This window comes from Clytia hemisphaerica, unplaced genomic scaffold, assembly GCF_902728285.1.
Source record: "Clytia hemisphaerica strain Z4C2 unplaced genomic scaffold, Clytia hemisphaerica genome assembly, whole genome shotgun sequence".
In the NCBI taxonomy this organism is placed as follows: Eukaryota; Metazoa; Cnidaria; class Hydrozoa; order Leptothecata; family Clytiidae; genus Clytia; species Clytia hemisphaerica.
In genome coordinates this window covers 997,502-1,014,759 of record NW_027104489.1, presented here as the reverse complement: position 1 = coordinate 1,014,759, position 17,258 = coordinate 997,502, and the positions used below count along the sequence as shown (strand labels likewise).

Sequence of the window (17,258 nt, the reverse complement as noted above, 5' to 3'; positions counted from 1 at the left end):
TCAGCGCGCGTGAGAGAAAAGGAAAATAACCGACTAGAAGCTACTTCCAACGCCTTTTTTTCTTCACCTAAAATTGTAAGGAGAGACATACAGATTTCTGTATGTCTGACCCGTGCGAGATTGCATTTATTTTTCTTTCTGTTTATTGCGTTTTTAGAAATGCGCATTTATTTATATGTTCCCATGTTCAATGTTACTATGAAATATCATTTAGTTAAAAAAGTTGGATGGATTCTCAAAAACCTAAAAAAAGTTGTAAAATTAAACAACGTTTTTTGAGGGAAGTAGCTTCTAGTCGCTGAAATTCAGAAAAGAGACGCAACTTCACCCCTTCGATTCTTTTTATTTGGAGCTTCATTTTTTGTATATGGGTCTGTTTTCAACGACTAGTTTACTAGTCTACTCCACCAGTTCGAGCCGGAAATTATCTGCTCCATATTAAGGAAATAAAACTGTAAATGTCGATCGAGTTGAAATGGGAGTCAACACAAGTCACGAACGACACTTTAGTTAAAACGGAGCCATAGGTTTTCTTTGACGCATGTTCACTGTGGAAAATGGCTAAAAATGAATAAAATAACACATTTAGCTAACGAAATATAAATACATTACAAGTCAAATATGAAGATACATCAGTTAGATTACAAAGACAAGTCAAAGATATAACATATAAAAGAAGAAATAGAAACTTACTAAAAACACTGTGGCTGAACATACACGTACACGTCAACAGGTACTTTCAACTAACACTCACAATTCCAATACGCAGATTTATAACACATCACAACAACTCATACAACAACTAGACAATCCTCAAGGGACGAACACATAACTATACACACAATACGGTACTATACATTACAATACGCAACTCCCTAGACACATAATACAGACAATACACGTGAGACTTATACAAATTATATAGTAATCATTTACAGTTTCACTACGAAAGTCCTATCAAATAATAAATCTAAGTACAAAGGAAACGATGAAAACGAACGTAAAACTAAAAGACAAATTAGCTGCATTTTGGCAGTTACACTCCCAACCGTCTAGAATACTAATTCTTGACACACCAAAATAAAATCCTAGCATCACGTACAGAACAATCAAAAAGTACAACATAAGACCAACAAGCAAAACATCAAAACAAAAATCAAGAAACGAAAAGTACATCCAGAACAATCTCAGAAATTTTCTGTTGTATACAAGTCTTGATAGTGAGTAATCCCTCAATTCAAATTCAACATGACGTAATTCATGTGGCCTAGCTTCGGACGGTGTGAAGGTCTGGTGTATCGGATGCAGAACATTAAGATCAGGGACAACAAAGTCTGGTTCATTGCTCAAACGAGTCGGTAGAATATTATAATTCGGTCTCTTGTCAACGACAGTAAATTTCTTCGGTTTTTCAAAAAGCGCTGATTCTTCATGTGGTACGGTAGAGTAACCTAGTTCTAAATAGGTACAATTAAATCGAACAAACTTGACTTTGCATTTTTCAACAGAAGCAATCGACACTTTATCACAAATGTATGCAATTTCTTGCACATTCGGGGGTGAGACAACGCTCACTTCTTTCAATGGAAACTCTTCCAAGACTGGTGTGACAAAGCGACGATCATTTAAGTAATCTGGAGCAGAGTCCAAGAGTTTGTAGGCGTTTGCAATTAAATTCTTACCGTAGACATCATCTTCTGGGCAGTTTGACAATAGAAATTCGTATTCTGAATAAAACTTGAGAAAATCGATTAGAAGTTTCGACAATGCTTCACGCTCACCACGGAACATCCAAGTGGCCAATGCAATATTGTCATTACTTGTGAAAATATACTCGAGTGTTCGACATGAGTGAGATATTGCTTCAATAAATTTGATCCTCTGGGAGCCAAACTGGTAGGCTAATTCAAGCGACATATTGTTTCACGTTCAAGAAATAGAATTCAAATTTCCGCAATAGACATTACCGGTGTTTCTTCGTTGGATTTAACATTCAAAACCATAACTATATTCCATAAGTCAAGTCTGCTAATCAATATCGCTGCTATCACTGTACGAGTTTGTTCATTAGTGTTTTTACTGTAAATGTCGATCGAGTTGAAATGGGAGTCAACACAAGTCACGAACGACACTTTAGTTAAAACGGAGCCATAGGTTTTCTTTGACGCATGTTCACTGTGGAAAATGGCTAAAAATGAATAAAATAACACATTTAGCTAACGAAATATAAATACATTACAAGTCAAATATGAAGATACATCAGTTAGATTACAAAGACAAGTCAAAGATATAACATATAAAAGAAGAAATAGAAACTTACTAAAAACACTGTGGCTGAACATACACGTACACGTCAACAGATACTTTCAACTAACACTCACAATTCCAATACGCAGATTTATAACACATCACAACAACTCATACAACAACTAGACAATCCTCAAGGGACGAACACATAACTATACACACAATACGGTACTATACATTACAATACGCAACTCCCTAGACACATAATACAGACAATACACGTGAGACTAATACAAATTATATAGTAATCATTTACAGTTTCACTACGAAAGTCCTATCAAATAATAAATCTAAGTACAAAGGAAACGATGAAAACGAACGTAAAACTAAAAGACAAATTAGCTGCATTTTGGCAGTTACAAAAACCCTAGTACTTAAGCTAATACTTTAAATAATAAACTTGTTTATATGTTTTTTTCTGATTTCCCGTCAGTTCCACTTGCATCCACTGAAGTGTGGAGTAATTAGTTATGCAATAAACTGTCACGTTCTCAGGGGTGTAGGAAAATTTGTGTAGGAGAGCGCAATTTTGTTACGAAGTTATCATCTTTCAATGTTATGGATAGATTACTTTGTCATAAAAATCTGCTCTCCTACACAAATTTTTCGACAAAATATTCTTCTTTCTTACCATTATAAGGTAAACCCATGTAGTCTGTTGAATAGTAGAATGATGCTAATGCCTGAAATAGAACGCGATTAAATATTGACAATTTTTGAAACTTAGTTTTAATTCTTTTTTGATACCTTTTGCTGTAAAAATTTCTGTTACAGTTGATTGTATCAAATATATATGTGGTAGATACCCCCTGGAAGATGGTAAAGTTTGCAAAAAATCCTTTGAAAAAATTCTTTTTTATAGCTAAAAGTGAGAGTGGGCGAACTAAAATCGGTCTTTTACCCCCTGGAAAATTGAGAACAACTTTTAACCCCCCCTGGAAAAATGGAAAAACTTTATTTAGACCCCCTGGAAATCTTTCTTGGATTACCCCTTGGAAAAGTTTGTCATCCCCCCTGTATGGATATAAAATAGAACAACCCATGTTGTGTTGTATGAGCATTGTTGCGTGCTATATGTAAAACAGAGGGAGAGAGAGAGGGATACCAGATTTCCAGGTGTTTTTGTTATTCGACACGCCCCTTCTCACAAACCCACTGGGAACCCTTCCCACTGGAAAAATTAGCCAAAATATCGTCCCCGTTGGAAAATTATTCTCTAATTTTTGTCCCCACTCAACATATCCCATCAAGTTTCAGTCCGTTATTTTCATCTATCACTGGCTGAAAAATCCTTACCGGGTCTGTGAGATTTATTAGAAAAAATGGTTTAATTTGTACTAGTAATAACATGGTTTAGAGGGTGATTTGGGATTAATAACCCAAGGTTCATTGAAACGAGGGGTTATTAATACAAAATCACCCGAGAATACCATGTTATTCCGTGTTAATTATATGGTCAAAAAAGAATTGAAGAACAATCAATCGTTTTTTTTTGTTTTTCTTTCGAAACTTATAAAAACATTCGAAACTATAAAAAACATTTGATTGACACTCTTATCTAGATTTGCTTCAAAATTTTGTGCGTTATTTTGTTAACCAATCAAAATGCTCTGAAGATATCGTACGATACAAATTGCGATTACAAAAAAGCGGGGTTATTACTAGGCTACGTCATATCTTCCTTCGTTTCGAGCGTAAAACTTCTACTCTTCGGGCTTTGAGCATTGTTCTTGTTTTGAATATTGAAATACTCCAGATAAATCGCATGCGCACTGAGGTTTTAATGAAACAATAGAGAGTTTCGAAACCTAAGCCAATCAGCTGTGTTTTAAACATTCTTTTTTTTTAAATCTCTATTGATAAACTTCTTTTGTGAATGTTGTCTATTATGTTTAAACCTATTAATAAGCAATTCCCGGTGGGGGTCACTAGTGGCTGCCTATAGCAGTGCCTATAGACCAAGAGCCTAAAAGCCTGGATCTGTCTATTGTGTAGACTAGGTTATTACGGATTTATCGCCCCGCTCGTCCCTTACAAATCTAAACTAAATGTAATCAACCATATAATTAGGTCTAGAAATGATTATTAATTAAACGTACCAAGTATTTTCCATTGACTTTGGGTTGTGATACATCATCCATACCGCATGGTGTATTTGTCGTACATTCTGTAGGGATCATTTTCTTTATCAACTCCATGCATTTATCTGGTTCACTACTCCCGCTCAAAGTATAAGTCTTGTTCACATTGCCTTGTGGATCCTCTATTGATGAACCTAATGACACAAATATTTACGGAGTATAAGCACAGATTTATAAAGCCCGAAGGGCTAAATGTCGTGTTTTAAGCCATTGCAGGCAAAAAAATTGAATATTGGGAAAACATACTGTTGCTATTGTTTTCGAAAAGCCGTGAAGCTTCTGATTGGTCAAGCGCTGAAATTCTATTGTAATGTCATGTGACCTAGGTAAGATTTTCTACCTAACAACGGTAAACTTTTCAGCCGAAGCACGACTATCAATCTATGAGTATAAGCCCAAACGGCTAGAATACAATTTCCAATGTATAATTTGAAGGCTCGCGTTGTTTTCATACAAATGCCTCGCAAACCTAATAATTTCTCCCCCAGGTACTAATCTTACCAAACATGGTGGTTGCAAAGTCCCCTTTCACGCATGGTACACTCCACAAGAAATCTGATGAGCGTGTCCAATTATATCCGATGTTTGAACATGGGTCTGATGCCTCGTTACTGAATCCAGCAGCCTAGAGAGAAACAATATGAAACTATAAGTATTTTGCAATCCACTCCACTAAAAATGAATTGGTGACAAAGTTTCAATGGGCGGAAGACAAGAAATTGACACATAGTGAGTCTTTTGACCCTGATTAAGTTTATCTGAGAAATGCTTGTAGTTATATCGAAACTCTACCGAAGCATGCGAAAGGTTCCCTTAAGAAGCTGTACCTTAAAAAGTGCTGTAGGAAAATATATCAACAATAAATATACTGTGACGTCAATTTTGTAACAAATTGAAAAAAAGGACTTGCACTGAAGCAACGATAATTCCTTTCGTAATCAAGTTATAGACTTCAAATCTTAAGGAGACAATGTAAACTAGGTAAGTAAAAACCTTGTGAAAATTGTAACGTAAGTGCAATTACTTTTCAATATACGTCAAAAATAAATCATGTTCCGTTTTTTTGGTCCACCCGGTACAAGTGTGGCGGATGTATTTGGGTCACTCCTGGGCTTGTCTAACAGAGACCCCGTGGTCCGGCAGCTATGAAAGTAATAACCCACAGGCTTGTCTTATCTGGAACCCAGATCAAGAAGGTGAGATTTTCATCCGACACGCTAAAGCTCTGAAGGTCGGGAAAATTTTCAACATCTGGAGGGTGTACATTACGGAATTTTTCGAGACCACGTCAAGAATTTTGCAGCGAGTGGTCTGGTAACCCCAGCCCTCGTTTTCGGGGATTGGTGGGCCCAACCGAAATATTTTTAGGTTTACCGGCAAGGGCTGTTGAACCCGACTGAGGACGTGGCACATCAAAGGCCGACAATCATTCCTCTCCGATGGGAAATTGGCCCGCGCTCCCTTTAGAGCTTTCGTGTGGGCGGCCGCCAATCCGCCATCGGAATATCAGATAAAGGCTTATCTAACAGAGGCCCTGTGGTATGACTAGGGAATGTATGGTATCTGGGCGTTTTGTCTAGCAGGGGCTCGCCTCTTGGTGAGAGCATCTAGCCTTATGAATAAATGATTGAAACATAAACTTTGATATTGATTTTAACTAAATATCATCATATTGACAAAGAAAACCAAATCTATTATTGGTTGAAGTTTAAATCTAGTAGAGGACAGCGACTCATTATCGACAATTTAGGTTTTTTTAATGCAAAAGAGACTTAGTTTAATTTACCAATCGGGATAAAAGCACAGCGTGATTAAAATTATGGTTTTTGCTTAATCTTTTAATCAGATAGAACACCCATCAGATTTACAACACAGGAATAAAGCCAACGGGGGTTCGCTGAATTTTTACGGCTCATAAGGATGGATATTTGACAAACTAGAACAGCTCCCGTCTCAGTGACCCAGTGCGTTACGTAAGAAAAATGAAGTTAAGAAAAATGATGTTGGGGATGAAAAATAACTTCTTTAGATCCTCGATTCTCAAAATCATAGTCTCCTTCAGTCGATCTGGAATTTAGCTGGAATTATATGATTTTGTCAGCCCTCTTAGATAAGAACACTTAACTCGCATAAAATCAATCGCCTGGTAATTTCGTACATGTTTCGAAAGTTTTTTACCTCCTAGCTGGAAAAATTGTTCTGAAATAAAAATTTCTCCCCTGGAAAACGAGGAACTGTTCTTAATTTGGGGTTTCCTTCCAGTTGGCAATTCAGAACAGATATTTGCAAATTTTAGGTCGGTGACTGCTTCTGTATTGTATTTGAGACATGAATGGTACGAACCTTAATAAGCTCAGCATGAACTCTTCTCAATCCCTCAGCCTCGCCATAACACAGGTATGAATATTCATACAAGTTGACAGTGTGTCCTTTTATCTTAATAGCATCTATATGTTTATTAGTATCTGCCGATTCATTGACTGCAAATGCTATTTGAATAGAACTGCTTCCTGTTTCAACCATGCCGACTGTCTTCTTGTTTACCTGAAATATCAAATTTAAATGTTTAAATAGCCTCTGGCATAACACGGACCTGTTAGTGAATGTTAGTCCGAAAGTTCTATGGTTGTGAGCTCATGTCTCGCCGTGATTCATTGATCAAAGCATAGGAAGCGCCACAAATCGAACCAAATTATTTTGTAGCTTAGGTCACTATTCACCATTCACTTAGCAAAGTTCATAAAAATTTCTGAAAAGTTATTTATTCAGAATCGTCAATTTTTTCCCCGAATAATATATCCCATTATTTTTCCATATACATTCGATTCTCTCTAATTCGACCCTATTTTATTCGAATACTTCTGTAATTAGAACTAAAATATTTTAGTCCCCTAGTGTATATTACTGCAAATTGAAATTTTTGGTCTCTTAAAGATCAATATACACTAGGGGACTAAAATATTTTAGTTCTAATTACAGAAGTATTCGAATAAAATAGGGTCGAATTACAGACTGTCCGACAGTAACGTAGCAAGGACGGGCGCAAAATTAGTGTAGGAGAGCAGATTTTTTATGAAACTGTAATAATTATTATGAATATTACAGGTTCTAGGCACTCAGTGGACCTCTAAACCGATCTCAATTTACAAAATCGTGTAACGAATTTCTTTGGATGGCTTTCCCATGCTTCTTACAACTTTTCTTTGAAGCCTTTTATGGATACAGCAGCTACCACCTCAGACGGCAATTTATTCCACGTAGGGATGGTTCTGTAGTAGAACGACTTTGTTTGCGGGCCACGGAATCCATCACTTGCAAAGTTCGGCTGGAGTTCATCTTTGTGTTGTCGATTCGGACGTGGTCGATAGGTAGTTTTCTATGGAATCGTAGCTTTATCGTAGAAGTGAAGATGCTTATAGACCTGCATCATATCACAAAAAGTTCCTTTCTATCCTCATAAGAGAGATTTTTGTAAAGTTTGACAAGCCTTGTTGCACGTCTCTGCACTCCTTCCAATAGGTTGACGTGTTTACTTAGTTTCGGTGACCAGACTGATTGTGCATACTCAAGATGCAGTCGAACGAAAGTACAGTACAAAGTAAGAAAAATCTGTGGGCTAAGGTTTTGGAAGCCACGGTTAATAACTCCAAGCATCGAATTGGCCTTGTTGACTTGTTTAGAGATATGTTCCTCGAAACTCAACTCTGCATCAATAACAACACCAAGATCTTTCTCTATGAAAACATGTTCCAGTTGATTTCCATTTAGAGTATATGGATGTGCATGTTTAATGTTTGTAAACTTTCCGATAAGTACATGGCACTTGTCTGGATGAAACTGAAGCAACCAGTCTTTAGAACATTTCTCCAGCTCCTCAATATCTTTTTGTATGATAAGAGAGTCATCGATGGAGTCAACTTCTTTAAATATCTTTGTATCATCAGCAAAGAGTAGTATGGATGAGATGATTTTATCAGGAAGATCGTTGATATATAGATCAAAAAGTAGCGGCCCAAGTACACTGCCCTGTGGTATTCCACTTACTACATCATTTGTTGTTGATTTTGACTGATTCACTTTTACCTGTTGTTTACGTCCGTTAACCCTATTCGTACTAGGGGGGGGGGGGGCTCTTTCTGTTCGGAAGTCAAACTATTGGTAGTAGCTCCTGAAATAATAGAGCTTTTGCCGTGAAATTTTCTGTAAATTCCTAACTTTTATTTTGCTTCAAAATAAAAAGAATTTGACACCTAAATATTTTCACACCTTGAGCATGATGACATTTCTGACAGTAAGGTGTCACAAAAATTGACACTTTTCCAATACAAATTTATTTATAATGTCAAATATATCGTTTAAACCGTAATTTATTGAATATTTAGGATAAAATAAGCATTTTTAACTCAGGCAACTTTTTTCTAAAGCCTTTGTTAGAATACAATAGCTATTTATAAGAACAATGGACAATTTCGGTTTTTGCTCACTTTGAGCATGATGAGTGGCGTCATCAAAAAAAATTTTTGTCAAAAGTTACCTTACGTGACAAGGATCTCGTGTGCCAAATTTCATCCAAAAAGACCCACTAGATCAAAAGTTCGAAAAGTTAAGGGGTGGTACAGGAAAAGCCCCCCCCCCTAGTTCTGAACCGCCCCTAAAAGCCTAGTATGAATAGGGTTAAGGAATGCTCTTATCCAATCTAGTGTAGGTCCTTTGAGTCCATATTCCACTAGTTTTTTGCACAATCGACGGTCGGTGTGGCACGGTATCAAATGCCTTTGCAAAATCGAAATAGATACAATCTACCACTTTTTCTTCTGAGGTACTTTCACAGCACCTTTAAAGATTGTCCACATATCTGTTACTGATTTTCCTCTTAATTCGTTGATCAAATCTTTCGACCATTCTCCATCATCCAGGTGTTGTTTCATCTTTGTGTAGTCACCGGTTTCACAACTGTATCTTTTCGAATTGGGTTTGCGTTGAGTGTAGCAATCAAACGTAAACACCAATATGCTATGGTCGCTCTTCCCAAGGGGGCTCAGATACTGAAGGTCGCTTACTTGATTTTGTTCATGAGTAAGTATTAAGTCTATCGTTGAAGGTTCGTCTGTTCCTCTCCATCGCGTTGGTTCATCAACAAGTTGATAGAAAAACGCGTCTCTGAAAGCGTCCAAAAACTTTTCTTCCTTACTTTCCTCAGAGTGTGACGTTGTCCAGTTATCCCAGTTTATGGTTGGATAGTTCATATCACCTAAGAGACATTTATGAGTGTATCTCTTCTCGGAAGCAATAGATTTGATCAGCTCGTTGAGTTTATCGTTGTTTTCTTCTGAATGATTGTTGTTTGTTGGACTGCGGTAAAGGCATCCAAAAACTGACACATCCCTGCCGCAAAGTCGAATTTCGATTATGCATGATTCATCAAATTCTGTCGCCAATTTTACACCAACTATTAGATGCTTGATCGAGTTGTGAGCTAATATAATGATCCCGCGTCCTTTTTTTGATGTTATATTTTCATGGTTCACCAGCTTATACTCTTCAAATTCGTATTCATGAGGTTCTCTCAGTGCACCAACCTTTGATTTAACTTAAAAATTGCAATCAAGTGTGGTTTTACATTTCGTGATTGCATTTTTAATTCTCCCATTTTTTCAGATGTTAGTTGGTATGCATTGGTATACATGATTTTTATATTCTTTGCAGTTATTGTATTATCTTGTGTCTTGTTTTTTTGGGTTTTATTTCTTTCGTTATTATTTTCGTATTTTTTCTTACATTCTTTGGTGGAAATTAATCTTGTCGTTGGTTGTTGACCTTCTTGAGGCGGAATCCGTTTTTTGAGGAGCCACGGACTCGCCAGATCCCATCTGTTTCGCTTTCATTCTTTCTTTTAGCTTCAATTACAAGATTTTTGAATTATTTCCTTTGATCAGGGGTTATATCTTCACAGATACTAATCCCTTTATACATATTCACACCCTTCAATACGGGAAGGTTACCGAATATACTTCCTTTTCTTCTTCCTTGTCAAATGAAACTAGCAATGGGCGTTTCTTGTCGTCTACTTTTGCTCCAAGTCTTGTCATATGTTTGATCTTGACCTTAGCATGAAGATTTTGGGTCAGTGTTTTCACCCACTCCTCGTCTTTCTTCGGTTGATCATCAGTGAATTTTTCAACACCGTGAATGATGATGTTTTTTGAACGTTTTAATTTGTCCTTTTCTTCCGCAGCTTCCTCTTTGTGCACCTCTTTCACGGCTATCTTTATATCGTCGTTCGAGGAAACAATTTGGCTGTCAGCAGAGGCCGCAGCGGCGTAAGATTTTGTGCATTCATAATGCTATTCATAACATCAAAACGATAATTATTGTGTCATAAAAATCTGCTCTCCTACACAAATTTTGTAGCCCCCTTGTCTACGCTACTGGTCCAACGAAAAATAGCACAACAAAATGTCGAGTTAATGAGCGTCAACTGCATAGTATTGTACTACTAACGAATCCTTTAGAAAGAATATTCGAAGTTATCCAGGAGAATCTTGCTTCATATTCTCCAGGGAACACATCAGACCATTTATTATCATAATCTGTCGCATTCAGCGTCTTTTTCACCAACGTCCAAATTTTATCGTAACGGGCTCGATCGCGAAGTCTGAGGATTTAAAAAAAAAATGAAGTGATAAAGGGTCATTCCATTTTATATCCATACAGGGGGTGGACGAAAATTTTACAGGGGGGTTATCAGAGAAGAATTTCCATGGGGTATAAAGGAGTATTTCTTCATTTTTCCAGGGGTTAAAAGGCTATGCTAAAGTTTCCAGGGGGTGAAAGACTGATTTTAGTTCGTCCACCTTCACTTCAAAGGCATTTATCGCTATTTTCCAGGGGGTATCAACAAATTTCTAAGAATCTTTTTTTGCCTTGAAAAGGTTCGTCTATATAGAAATTTAATACACTCTTCTCGAGATGCATAAATTTATTGTTGTCCTCGTTTTCAAACAGATTTCCATTGCTATGAAATTACACATTTAAACCAATTTAATTTCCCAAAAGGCAAACATTAACTCTAAAACAAAAGTACTTAATTTAAAATGTCCCATGAGGTGTAAACAACACAATTATCATTGTGAATATGTAATTTTATAGCAATGAAATCTGTTTGAAAACGAGGACAACAATAAATTTATGCATCTCGAGAAGAGTGTATTGAACAACTCGATCGAAAATCACGGTATACAAAGTCATGTTCATTCCATAAGCTTGCTTTTTGACAATCTAAAAGAAATACAAAACCACAGGCAGTATATAAAAGCACGAATCCGTCGATGTAAACCACAGGTTACAAGTCACAGGTTACAGCTTACAGGTCATACACACAGGTCACAGATCATACAAATTACAGACCGGAAAACTGTAACGCCCTCGTAACATACAACTTATAACATAAGTTTCTGAAAATAATGTAATGGAAATCATGGATTTATTATAGAGACTATGGATGAATATCGAATGAAACGGTGGAGAGTGAAGTATTGTATTTCCATTGTTTCGAAAAACAATCGATGTACAGGCTTTGTTCGCAAAGGACAACTGTCATGGCGGCTCGAAGGACTCTGATTTTGAAAAATGATTAATACTCATATTTCTAAAATGTTCTCTAACTTTATCTATTCGTACTTTTACTGGCAAAAAGTTTGAAAATAAATGCTAGTATACCAAGCAGACACATTTATGAAATCCAGTGTGAGAAAAACATCATCAGACAAGTAAAATCAAACAAAATGGTTATAATGACACGAAATTTTCAATTGGGAATATCTTTCTTATATTTCTCCGAGAAGAGCTGAGATTGACATATACTAGACGTGAGTCTCATAGCTCCACTGTAGTATGAAAATCTTTTGGTGGCACGTGGTAGCATGGTGGTTTTTTTAAGGTTGAAGTATAAAAATTTCTGGTGGAAATTTTCAATTTCTTATACATAGCATGTTTTTGCATTATTCTCGCAATATAAAACGTCATAACGACATATCATTTGCAATTAACTGAGCTGAATCTCGGAGGAAAGCTTAAAGTTTCTTTTGGGAATTGGATAAGTGCTCCATGATGTGGAACTGCAATAAAAATACTACGAAAAATCATTTAATGGTGGAAGGAGGGTGAACAATAACGTCATTACTGCGGACAAGGCTTGTACATGAGAAATTGGCAAAAATCAGCTAGTTGTTTTTCCAGTGTCTATAATAATTACTTGATCGTATAGAGTAGACGATGCTACGTATAAAGCGAATTAAGGGTCGTCATTAACATAAGGGTCGTAGTCATTGAGTTTAAAATCCGCAGGGCTAGCAGAGTAGAATATCTAATGAAGTGAGACCACTTATTTCCTTTCCAGAACGCGCCTAGAACGTGCAACCATGACAACGGATTGTATCTTGCGATTCCTTTGTTTTTGAGGACTGTATTTTTTTAAATCTAGCGATAGATTTTACTTTCAATCCGACGTTTGTGTAAAAATCATGCGCGGGCATTCTCCATGGGAAATTATTAAGTAGCTTCTTTTCCCATCCAAAAGTTTCTAATCTAGCCCCTTCGGGGCTTTAAACTCAATGGTCGTAATGCAGTAAAAAATATCATATTTGATTTTGATTTTGTCCCACATCTTAATCCTTTCTATGTTTCATTGATCACTTACTTTAGAAGACGCATACCAGCAGTGGCACCGAACCATATTGGTGTGTTGGTAGAACCATCGGGTAAGTATTGGTGACCTTTCTTATAACATTCATTAAGTTGTTGTTCAAGTTCTGGGTAATCTTCTTCTTTCCAATTACCAAGTCCAATACCTGTGAAATACAAAAATCCCAGCTGGTACACAACGTTGTTTAAACGTTCATCTAACGTTATATGGACGTTGTGAACGTTAAATAAACGTTGAAACAACGTTTTGTGCCAGCTGGGATATAAGGGAGTTCTCTGTACATGTTTTTGTTATAAGAACATTCAAAATCTTTGAAGCCTTCAGGTACTCTTAATTTTTTTGGGTATTAAGCCTAAAAATGCTCTAAACATGTTTTTATATTCACCATTTTGAGTATTTTTGTCCATTCTCCTAAGAAATCAGGTACAGTCCAAAAAGCCTTAAAATGTTCTTAACTTATTCTTAAGATTTCGGCAACTGAAGCTTCGTGTTGTTATATAGTTCGCGCTTACAAAAATGATAAATTTGTGATAAATTTCAAAATTTCTTACCGTAAAAAAAGCAATAAAGGTCTATTACTGCAATTAAGAAAAATTTTTAATTTGAGAGATTTAAAAAGTAAAAATCATTAAACTTTTTTGGATTTTTGGAAAGCCATATATTGTATTAATAGCTTTTTAATGACTTTTGAAGGGATTTCAAGGGTGTGAAAAGACTCTCTTGGCTCGCATACCCAACAAATACCCCGTCCTACCCTGAGTATTACCGTATCAATGCCTAGCAGACTGAATCAGTATACAGTTTGCTATTTACGAATTCCCCAGAAACCTCGAAGTAATTGAAATGAGTTTCTTTCAAAATAAATCTTTTATATGATCCCCAAATGTATAACAGTGTAACTATTAAACTTTTAATTATGGAAATGTCACTGTAATTGAATCGAAATAATAGACAGACTTTATATTATGATTCTCTATCACTGACTCTTTTTAAAAAGCATTGATGACATTTATGAGTTGTGTTCTCAACGACAGGAATAAAAATCTCAACTTTGAAATTCATTCAAGATCTTGGATTGTCGTCATGGTTACTTTTCTCTGCGTTGATTGCGCGCTGAATAGAATCTGGACTGGTCGGCACAGCGTTGATATATGATTTCGACCTGTGCTTTTCACGGTAACCCCGTCCTGGATTAGGCATGGAAAAATGCTTTCAGAATAAACCTCGAGAGCCACACGTCTCAACCAAAAGATTTAGCAGTGATAAAGTAAAACTAACTTTCGCATTCCACTTTGTGTTCTTCAAGAGTATCTGTATATTGATAAACAATTAAACGTGTTCCGCTTCCTCCTGCGTCTACGATCGTGGATGTTAATTGCGTCTGAATCAAATAGAGCAAATAAAAAATAGAAATAGAAATGCCTACATCCAACTCCCTCTAATTCGAATTTTTCTGTAATCTTAACTAAGACCATGTTCGTGAGTGACGGTTCCGTTTCGCTCCGAAGTCTATTGGTTAGAAGTGACGTAACACTTGAATGTAACCAATAGAAAGGCTTCATTTCGTTTCTTCACACGCGAACATGGCCTTTACCTTCAGCTGGAAATTTCGAATGAAACACTTTGCTTCAGTAATAAGAGTGTCCGATGATCAGATAAGAAATCAAAATTTGAGATACCAGGAATTTGCCCCAAATGTTGGAGGAGAAAGTCTCACAGCGGCGTTCAAAAAGTGAAACAAAAATTAGAGAACTTGAAGATTCCAATTAGATTTCATTCGAATCAAAAAACAATTAAAGTAAGCGAAATAGACTTTTAATTAGACAGACAGATAATGGTTTACCGCAGAATTAGACTGGAGTCGTTTATAATGCGTGTAATACTAATAATACCAATACTAATAATAATACGGGATTTAGTTTGTATAAACGACTGGAATAATTCGGTGTTCCAGCCTTATAGATACAGTGGCTAGCTACGCAGAAACTTGCGTAGCGAGAAAACAATTTATCAAGCAACAACAAACTCTCAAAACGAAATCAACTCAAATCAAACGGAATTTGGCAAAAACACTTGCGGAATTTCGGAATTAGCAAAAAATATTCTAAATTCGCGGAATTTTTGACAAAAATCTTGAATTTTAAAGGAATCTTCGGTGACGGAAAAAAAGTTTCATTTTGTACGGTATGACGGAATTTGACAAAAAATTGGACGGAGTGACGGAATTCGGGACCCCTTGAAACTCCCCCCCCCCCCGACTACCGCAGAATAGAAAAAAAGTCTAAATTTGAATTTAGACTAATTAGAATTTTGTCTAAAACAATAAGAGATTAGATTGGCGCTTCATTTCCGTTTAGGCGCATTTGTTTTTGAAAATGATTACGTTACGTGGCATAGCCAAAAGCTTTGAAATGAAACTGCTAATTTTTTTTTTTCAATCTGAACGAATTCCTAACGTGTATGGCAATCAAAAATCCTCTCTCCAGCCCGTTTAAACCTATACTGAATAAGCTACCCTAATAGTTTCTATTAACAAATGCCTGACTTGAAAACTCTTGATGTTCGAATTTGATCTCAAGCCAACGATTGGGCCTCACCCTAATTTTCCCCTTCCCAAGTCTCCAAAACTCCCTCCAAAAGATTTTGCCGGGTGTTTTTAAGAAATTCTTGTTTAATAAAACGAATTTATTGTTATAAGTTATCATTTTTATTACACCAGTTTATTGAAACACCCCTGTATAATTTACCCCCCGGACAAATTGTCAAATCAGCTTTGGTGGGAAAATTCTAAAAAGTATAGCTCAAGTTTAAGCTCCGTGAAAAGTTAGTCAACCCGGAAAAAGATAAACTAGAAAAATATTGGTATGAGCACACTTAAAAAATCCATACCCTTGAAAAACCCTGAATGATTATTATTTTTCCCGATATCAATTGCGATGTACTAAAACCAGGAACATTTAACATAAAAGCGAGGCTAAAGGCTTGGGGACACGAGAGGTTTTTTTTCGCGTTGGCGCAATGCAACATGCTCCATCCCAACACGAGAAAAATGTGTGTGTCCCATGGTTTCGTTTTTTGTTTAATGGGACAAAATGTGAGGGAAATATCCAAAAGACACGCTGATCTGCTCCATTGTCCCAGGGACCAAAGTAAGATTTCACTTTTATTGGTAGAAAGAAAAATGGGGTGGAAAGCCTTATTAACTTATAGCTGGCAATACATGATCACTTGATCGCATTAGCCAATCTATCAAAAAACCTTAAGTGGACCCCAGCCGATGTAGAGAATTATTTTATAATACCTTTTGTTCTGAACCAATACGGTAGCGAACAATCACCGACACAATACCAATAAAAATGACAGTGATGACAACTGCAAATCCTATCAAAACTTTGAAAACTTTCCCTTCAGCCATATTTAGGTAGAATAGTATTCCAAGTAAGCTGGTAAAGCAGATTTGACCTACAGTATGATCTAAGACGATGAGAAAGACAGCAAAGCTTAAATTGACATTTACCAACAAAAAAGAATAAGGCTGGAATGTTGTTTTTCTTTGACCCTAGAAATGACAATCTGAACCCATTGACTATCAAAACTTTAAGATTTTTTTTAAGTATACACCCCTGTGTCACAGACCCACTGGGACCCCAACCCCATTGGAAAATTTGGCCAAGATCTCGCCCTCGGTACTAAAAATACCCCAAAATTTCAGCCCTACTAGGAAATTGACTTAGACTACATCCCATTTAAATTTCATTGTAAAAAATTACAATACAAAGCCTTGTCCACTGGATTTTTTAAGCTTGGTACAATAGAACCTCTATCCTCATCGAGATCAGGATGGAATGTTTTATCCCCACTGTTGGAAAAAGTTTGACCGGGGCTTTGAGACAAGAGTGTAAATATAGATGGTCTTTAGAGGGTCTATGAGTATGGCTCGATAAAAACCTCTTAGTTTCAAGAAATACCTAGAAATCTTTAAACATTCTATACCGGAAAAATTAAAAACTTTATACCAAAAGATTAAAAACTTTATACCAAAAAACTTTATACCAAAGAAACTTTAAACATTTTATACCAGAAAAAAATTAAAAATATTTTAAAAA

At 36.3% G+C, this 17,258-nt stretch overlaps 1 protein-coding gene and 2 long non-coding RNA genes across 3 annotated transcripts; all 3 read right to left on the bottom strand.

Annotated features, from left to right (window-relative positions):
* Nucleotides 1-510: 510 nt before the first annotated feature.
* Nucleotides 511-906, bottom strand: LOC136821554 (uncharacterized). Its single transcript, XR_010848764.1, has 2 exons — nt 694-906; nt 511-561 (listed from the first exon to the last, which is right to left on the bottom strand). It is a non-coding gene; the product is annotated as an uncharacterized lncRNA (long non-coding RNA).
* Nucleotides 907-2,137: 1,231 nt separating this feature from the next.
* Nucleotides 2,138-2,667, bottom strand: LOC136821553 (uncharacterized). Its single transcript, XR_010848763.1, has 2 exons — nt 2,321-2,667; nt 2,138-2,188 (listed from the first exon to the last, which is right to left on the bottom strand). It is a non-coding gene; the product is annotated as an uncharacterized lncRNA (long non-coding RNA).
* Nucleotides 2,668-2,900: 233 nt separating this feature from the next.
* Nucleotides 2,901-14,352, bottom strand: LOC136821574 (ectonucleoside triphosphate diphosphohydrolase 2-like). Its single transcript, XM_067077799.1, has 7 exons — nt 14,244-14,352; nt 13,147-13,297; nt 10,950-11,103; nt 6,792-6,992; nt 4,950-5,073; nt 4,407-4,582; nt 2,901-2,990 (listed from the first exon to the last, which is right to left on the bottom strand). Exons 1-7 carry the CDS (start codon nt 14,350-14,352, stop codon nt 2,901-2,903), a joined length of 1,005 nt encoding a protein of 334 aa, XP_066933900.1.
* Nucleotides 14,353-17,258: the final 2,906 nt, after the last annotated feature.

What these genes read in the sequence shown, in the direction of transcription:
- LOC136821574 (XM_067077799.1), bottom strand. Translation starts at nt 14,352, where the DNA reads ATGCCTAATCCAGGACGGGGTTACCGTGAAAAGCACAGGTCGAAATCA. An exon ending in CTTTGCAACCACCATGTTTG is followed by an intron (nt 4,583 to 4,949) that starts GTAAGATTAGTA and finishes TTGTGTCATTAG; the next exon opens with GTTCATCAATAGAGGATCCA. An exon ending in AAGTCAATGGAAAATACTTG is followed by an intron (nt 2,991 to 4,406) that starts GTACGTTTAATT and finishes GTTCTATTTCAG; the next exon opens with GCATTAGCATCATTCTACTA.